We start from the raw sequence: 7,500 nt of genomic DNA on the forward strand, positions 1-7,500 counted from the left end.
AATACGTGCAGAAGGCTCTATACACAAAGCCACCACTTAGCAGGGGAGTGACAGGCAAAACTTTTACCGACACAGAAAATACAAAAAAAAAAAAAACAACGAAATAAACGCAGATTCCTACTGGGTTTGCCATACTGGTAACCCAGTAGTAAAGTCCCAGACGACCCTTGGGTCTTGAAAAATGCTGCCTTCTTCCTGCCACTTCTCATATTTTTCAAATATCAATGCAATGTATTCATCATCCTCTAAGAGACTAGAATTAAATTTCCAAAAGGAAGGACCCCTCACTTTTTGCTCAATCCCGTTTATATCCATCGTAATAGCCAAATGATCTGTTCTTATTGCAGGAATGATATCTACATTTTCTATATCTTCTTGTATACTGCTAGTGATTAACCACCAACGTTGTATTATTGGGTTCTTCTGTCTCCACGTAAAACGTTGAACTTCTGGATTTCTTATCCTCCATATATCGACCAAGTCAAAGGAAGAACACAGATTTTCGATCTTTTTGCATGACTCTTTTAGTTTAGGTTTACCACCAACCCCATCCATACTAGTATCGAGAATCACATTAAAATCTCCGCCAATGACCATCTCGCAATTTGTCTCTATTTCCAGATCATCAAGATGAGTTTGAATTTCTTCAAAGAAAATACATTGATCATTAGTTCTATTTGGTGCATAAATATTGGCAAGGACAAATGCATGAAACTGAGTAAAGCCTTTAAGTATAATGAATCTACCCTGTGTATCCTCGCAACAAACCTTAAATTCACAATCAATACCCTCTTTTAAAAGTATCATAACTCCTCTGCTATGTTCCGAACCATATCTCCCCTCCACTGTGACTTCCATATATTTTCGACTTCAGGAGTGCTGTACGTTTCTTGCAAAAATGTTATATCGGATTTGTCTTTTGCTAACCAATGAAAAAGCACCTTTCTTTTTTAGAAAGAACGGATCCCTCAAGCATTCAACGATAACATTTTAAAATTAAGATTACGTTTCATACACTGTGATGAACAATGCAATAAATAACATGGATTGATAAACATGTGAAGAAATATTGCCAATATGAAAGCGCTCATATGAATTCCGCACGTCCCTCAAATAATAATAATAATAATAATAATATGATAAAAATACGACTACTACTAGTAGCTAGTAGTAGTAGTAGTAGTAGTAGTAGTTGTTGTTCTGACGATTTCCTAACTTATTACCTTTATTTGTGGAAACTTACTTTTTACACAAAACCTACTCGACGACTTCCTTTTCACTGATTGCTTATTTCCAAGGGACACAGTTTGGAGACTTTTTGAGTGAGGGTGTTCTGTCCAATTTGAACCTTCATAACTCTCACTCTTCCATCTTCTCCGGGATAAGCTTTGATCGCTCGATTGAGAGGCCATTGGCCACGAGGGGCGTCTGGTGAAATTAAGAGAACAATGTCTCCGACTTGAAGATTTCTTTGACTTCATCCATCTACGCCAGAAATGTTTGACAAGTTCTTGAATTCTTCGCCATCTTTTCTTAATGTCTAAATCATTGCCCCTCTTGCCTTCTCATTTGCACATGCCAGGCAAGTGATGGTGCCTTTGCCATGGATAAGAGTGAAAGAACCTCTTCGAGCGTTCTCCAGAATTGCTGTACATGGTCGTTTGGATTCACAGACTGGTAGCTAAGCGGTCATCAGTTGTTCATCGTTAGCGTCCACTGACCCAAAAATTGCTAAGATTGCTCTCTTTGCCACCTTAATCATGATTTTGTGTACTCCCCCGAAGTGAGGCGCTAATGGTGGATTGAAATGCCATTTGATACCTTTATTTGCAACAGATCTCTGAATTTTATCCTCGTTAAAGTGGTACTATGACGAAAATTTTAGATTTTTTTACCGGGTTTTTTTTAACTGAAATACAATGTTTATGACCAAAAAAAGATAAATTTGTAAATTTGGATCAGGATACACTATTCTTGTGAAGAAATAGACCGTGTAAACAGAAGAAATAGAAGAAATAGACCAACTAGTAGGCCCTCTATTATTTGTATCAGTGGTCTTCTTGTGACATCATCCAATCAAGACAACACAGCAACGCCGAGCAACGCCATATCAAACCTTTTAAAAGACGATGAGTTTCTCTCCTTCGAATTCTGGTTCTTCTTCGTCGGAAAGCGAGTCAGACAACGACTTTGAAACAGAAGAACACACAGTACATCAAGCTGTTGATTTTCTTCCTTATGACGAAGAACTGGAGCCTCTGGCTACGGAAGAAGAGGCCGCCGAGTACAAAACAACAATACAGCAACAACAAGAACTAGAAAGAAACTATCAGGAGCGATATACTCGCAAAGTTGCCGCGAATACATGGTACAGTAGATATATTTTATTGTTTAATCGGTTATGCATACACAATTTATATTGTTGGCGGCATATTTTAGTGAAATGGACTAAGTTAGTTGATTCAAAGCGATGGGTATTTTATGTGCTTTATACTTCATGTGCATACTAAGTAAGAAGCGGCCACCGGGGAACAATTCGAACCTACAATGTTGTTATTTACGCTTAAGCAAGCCTGCATAATATGTAAGCCGTACTTATAACCGATGTGTGTTTCAATTTGTCACATTTTGCTTTTTGTTGGTTCAGGTGCACGTGTTCCCACTGTTCTGTCGTTACTGCAACAAAAGCCGAGGAATGTCAGTGCTGCAAAGAGATCGATCGATGTGCGGAAGTGATGGGCGAAATTGGTCGAGAAGAGGACTGTATCACCCTCCATCCCGGATTCTGCGACGTTTGCCTCAATAAGTACGTTCTGGAGGTAGCATCTCTGGGCCTCAAGACTAAGGCTGGTAAAAGGTACAGGACAATCTACGTTCAAGGGCAGAAAAGTGAAAATGAGTAAGTCAAATGTTTGTTTTGAAATGTAATTTTCATTTTTGTAGTGTCAGGTGTAACATTTTTTTATGGTAAAAATAGAGAATTTTATATGTCTGGGGAGAGGGAAACAAAAGGTATGACCTTATTATATTTAGTCCCTTCCATAATGTACCCAGACCCCGATATTTTACATAGATGTACTGAGTATATTTTCATCTTGGCAAAGAAGTTTAGCCTGAACATGCATGTTTTTTGGGGGAGGGGGGTTTGAAGTTGTTAAATATAATTTGTTCTTTTGTCATGGATCACTACCATACATACAATTTATCTTTTTACATGCAGGTTCCTTAGGTCAGTTGCATATAGACAATTCACACGCCTGCTGTGGGACATCTTGGCAGTTCTACGCGCTACCCCTTGCTGTGTTGTGCATACAGTGAGATAAAGAAACAGTTTCCAAGTGAGGATGGAAGTTATCGTGGATTTGAAGACAAGAACACTCATAGTTAAATAACGGTTTGTGCTCTCATAAATTCACATGTAGTTGTTTTATTGTAAAGCATAACAAAACAAAATGCAACAAATTAATAATAGTGTGTTTTTTTATTATTGTGTAGGTCCTTAAAATATCCATACCTCCCCCCCAGAAGGGATTTTTTTCCAAGACACCCCCCCCCCCCCCCCACTGGAATTCCAATTCAACTTCATACTTTTCCTAACTTTTCTTGGTCGTTGTGGAACCCCCCAAGATTTCCAAACTCATCTTTGGGGGAGTATGGCTATTTTCCATAAACCTTTGTAAGGGTGGGCATGGATATTTCCTAAGAGGTGTACTTTATAAATTATTTTCATTGTTTTGACATCGTGGGCCATGGCCCCTAGTGGGCTTTCCACAAGTTCTACAATGTGGGACCCTCCTGCCACTAGCAGTTCTCTCATCAGTTGATGTGCGTGGTTGACCTCTAGCCAATTCTTGTTGTAGCTCTTCATCTGAAATTTGAAATTTGATAAGAACTTGATCATGAGATACTTTCCACTTCAGTTAAATAACACTTACAAATACTATTCATGTATTTGTATTTTCATTGACAGGAACTATTCATAATATTTTTGAACCTCCAAGGCAAATTAAAATGGTGCGAGAAAACAGGGAAAAAAAAGCAAAACAACTTTTGGTGAGAGTGATTGGAAGGTTTAGAGTTCAATAGGGGCTAAATTTCACTGTAGAAGTTTAAATGATACTAATTAAAACTAAATATTGATGCCCCTACTGTCCAGGACACAAAACATAGTTATTTTCGTGACCCTTAAATTTTCACTGCATAATACCTGTGCATGTTGGTGGGCAAACAACCGTCTGTTTCTGTTTCCTGGCCTGATGTTTTAGGATGGCATCTTCCTTGCTTTCCTTTTCCAGCATAGAGTGCAGTGGAGCAGGAACCTCTTGTTTCAGTTCATTCTCTAAGGCCTTTAGTTGTTCCCTCGGTGCATACATGAGGGTATTATAGATGTCTGCTACATAATCTATGAAAGTACAATACATAGAATTACCAGTTAAGAAAAAAATTACACTAATTTATGCTATGTATTGAAGTTTTGTAGTGCTCGTATTTTATATGTACACTTTTATTGCTATAACAGTATTGTTTATGTGAGTGAAGCCTTTACCGTAATTTGATGGCACTTTGACCTCCCTGACAGTAGCTTCTCCACCTTTGAACTTTGGATAGAAAACATGTAGAACTGCCTGGCCTTGGTCATCACGCTTTGTCTCCCTCTTAAGATTATAATTAAAATGTAGGGCAGCCAAAATTGATCTATTTGAATAAAAAAGAAACAGATTATATATATATTTATATATTATTATACAATGTGTGGTTACAGAAAAAATTCTTATCCACCCCATGGAAGGACATTGAAAATTCCAAGGGGTGGGGTTTCAACAGCCAAATTTTATAAGGGAAAGTATGAAGGTAAACTGGAAATTCCAAAGGGTTATAAGGTATAATGGATATTGTCTGGAGTCACACAATCACAGCTACATGTACTTGCATGCAGGTCACGTGAAGTGACTTGAGTTATGTAACACTGCTGGGCTTGTAAGCTAAAAGTGAGTCATAAATTTCATAGTCTTAATTTATGAAGTTCTGTCATGATGGAAGCAATAACAATGACAAATTGAAACAGCAGCTTTGCCACACAAAAGTAATAAGTACCAGCACAACATGCCAAGGTACGAAAATGCATACATCTTTGGGGAAATTGATTAACTACAGAGTGGTATCCCTACAGACAACTTGTTTGCTCAACTGACGACGCCTTTCTAATAGCTTTCTCCAGGTTTGTCTTGGTGAGAGCAGAATACAACTTTTCATATGCTTGTGAAACTTTAAATCAAACCAGTAATACAAAATTAAGTCATTAAAAACGTTACAAGCAAAAGATCCTAATGACTTTTATGCTCGGGCATATGGAATAATTTATTTCAAAATTGCACAAAGCAATTGCCAAGATGTGAACATCACCTCCCTAGGGGCAAATAATGTTAATTTGAGGGGGGTGGGGGGGGGGGGGGGTTCGCGGGCGGAGTTGGGAGTTGACTTTTGACTGAAACAGATATCTAGCTTGTTGTGCATTGGAAAAAAATTCTTGCCAACATTCTTGGTTTGCCCCTTACTGCAATTATTTATGCTATCAATTATTTAGTATAGTACCTTTGTGCATCCAGACTCTGGGATTTACAATATCGCCGTGAGCACAGGCATTAAATATCGTACTTGGTAGATCTTTGTGCTGGTTGAGAACATGGTATAAGAAGGCTTGAAACTTTGCCAATTTCAAATTTCCAGATCCCTCTTTTTCTTCTGTCGAGGTAAATGACCAGTAGAAATGTCTGACACAAGCTTTTTGCCACCTCCCAACAATCTCACAACCTTTCTCCTTACTCAATTTTAGCAGGACCTTTTGGATTTCTGCAAGGAAAATAAATATCTCCAACATAAATTCAAGTCAAAGAGAAAGTATAAGTACATGTAACTTGTTGTTCAAATGTATCTGTGGTATAAAATTTAAAATAAATTGAAACCACAACATATCGTCCAAATAATCAATTTTTCCTCTGCCTATTCCTAATATTAATAACCTCTCATACTAACTTTTTGCAATGTGCCAAAGATCAAAAAAGTGATCAATAACAGGCTTGCCAAGATCCTTGCACTTTTTTGGACATTCTTCTCGCATCCACTTGGCAATCGAGGTATGCCGGTCAGAAATGAAGGCCGTTATCATCACTCCTGTACCTAAAAGATAAGTAAATGCCTTCTGGAAGGCCATGAATTCCATGGCACTGCTGCTCCCAGCTTGATTAGCCTGAAACATAATGAAGAAATATTATAAATTATATTGTAAAATAATAATCAATCTTTTTCAACAAACATAATTAGTTTCTTAGCATATTAAATTCAAAAGGTCAAGTAGACTCAGACACTTCCATACACAACAAACAGTAATATTGTGTTTACTTTTTCATTGGTTTGACATAATTCCAGAAATTTCTACCTGTTCACCAGTAACATCCTTATCATCATGCAAATGACAATCCATATTTGGTAATACTAGATCAGCTGGCTCTGCCTGTACAGCAAAAAAGGGATTTTATATGAGCTATTCATAGATTGTTAGTCTTGTTACTGGTTATGGTATAGCAAAGTACAAAAATTGTACCTGTTCAGTTGTGTCATCTATATCATGATGTGGATGAAATTCTAAATTTGGTTCTGGTAACTGCAGAGATGGAACAGCCTGTACAAGAAAAAAAGAGACGATTTCAATGTAGAGTGGCAAGGATAACACCATGCAAAGATTATTACACAGATAGTGACCCAAGATTATAGGCCTTTTCCCAGAATAATTTTCGTTTTTAGGAATAACAATTACTCACTTCCACTTGAACATGTTCTGCTGCTTCTGCTTCTTTTGTCTCAAGCTCGGTTGAAGAAGGACCAGGTTGGGAAGAACTTGACTGCAAAATAAGAATCAATCTTTTTTAACTCCAATTGGAAGCAAGAAACATTTATAAATTCAGCTTTGATAAACTCACCTCATCCGTCTCCATAGGCTTGTCGCCTTCTTGCGAATTCGAAGAGAGAAGTTCATTTATAATCTAACATAAAAGAATGATAAAAAACAAGTGTGAAATTTTCACACCTTGCAAATCATAACTTCAAAGAAAACAGGACAAATACACTAAATAGGGACTGCACGAAAAACAGAAAGACCAAAAACAATTTTATAGCCTTTATGAGTTTCCTTTTAATAAGGAACTGATAGAACTAAAACTGAACTACAGCATGCGCTGCACGTGAAGGACTGCATAAAACATACGGGCCTGTCACGCTTTGGTTTTGAAGTAGAGAAAAAACGTAAACCAAGGAAATTACAAATTACAGTTCACTTAGACAATAATAAGTCTTATAAAGTACCGAAAGATGATGCTTGGAAACTATACACAGGTCAATACCCGCGAAAAATAACATATGGAAAACCCTCACCATTCGACGATCACTGCTTGAAGTAGACGGCTCTTTATCCTTCTTCCTCCATATTGTCGGAACCAAAGATGG

The 7,500-nt window shown here is 37.5% G+C and overlaps 1 protein-coding gene across 1 annotated transcript in view; it reads right to left on the bottom strand.

The window, feature by feature from the left end:
• Nucleotides 1-3,713: 3,713 nt before the first annotated feature.
• The window catches only part of LOC137968601 (uncharacterized), a 4,024-nt gene continuing 237 nt past the window's right edge, over nucleotides 3,714-7,500 (bottom strand). The window contains exons 1-9 of the mRNA XM_068815139.1: nucleotides 7,429-7,500; nucleotides 6,978-7,040; nucleotides 6,819-6,899; nucleotides 6,602-6,679; nucleotides 6,437-6,511; nucleotides 6,034-6,247; nucleotides 5,593-5,850; nucleotides 4,208-4,402; nucleotides 3,714-3,868 (exon numbers count right to left, since the gene is read on the bottom strand). The exon at nucleotides 7,429-7,500 is cut by the window's right edge and continues 237 nt beyond it. Of these exons, the coding sequence (XP_068671240.1) occupies nucleotides 3,714-3,868; nucleotides 4,208-4,402; nucleotides 5,593-5,850; nucleotides 6,034-6,247; nucleotides 6,437-6,511; nucleotides 6,602-6,679; nucleotides 6,819-6,899; nucleotides 6,978-7,040; nucleotides 7,429-7,500 (1,191 nt within the window). The remainder of the gene's footprint in view (nucleotides 3,869-4,207; nucleotides 4,403-5,592; nucleotides 5,851-6,033; nucleotides 6,248-6,436; nucleotides 6,512-6,601; nucleotides 6,680-6,818; nucleotides 6,900-6,977; nucleotides 7,041-7,428) is intronic.

Source organism: Montipora foliosa, chromosome 8 (genome assembly GCF_036669935.1).
Source record: "Montipora foliosa isolate CH-2021 chromosome 8, ASM3666993v2, whole genome shotgun sequence".
NCBI lineage: Eukaryota > Metazoa > Cnidaria > Anthozoa > Scleractinia > Acroporidae > Montipora > Montipora foliosa.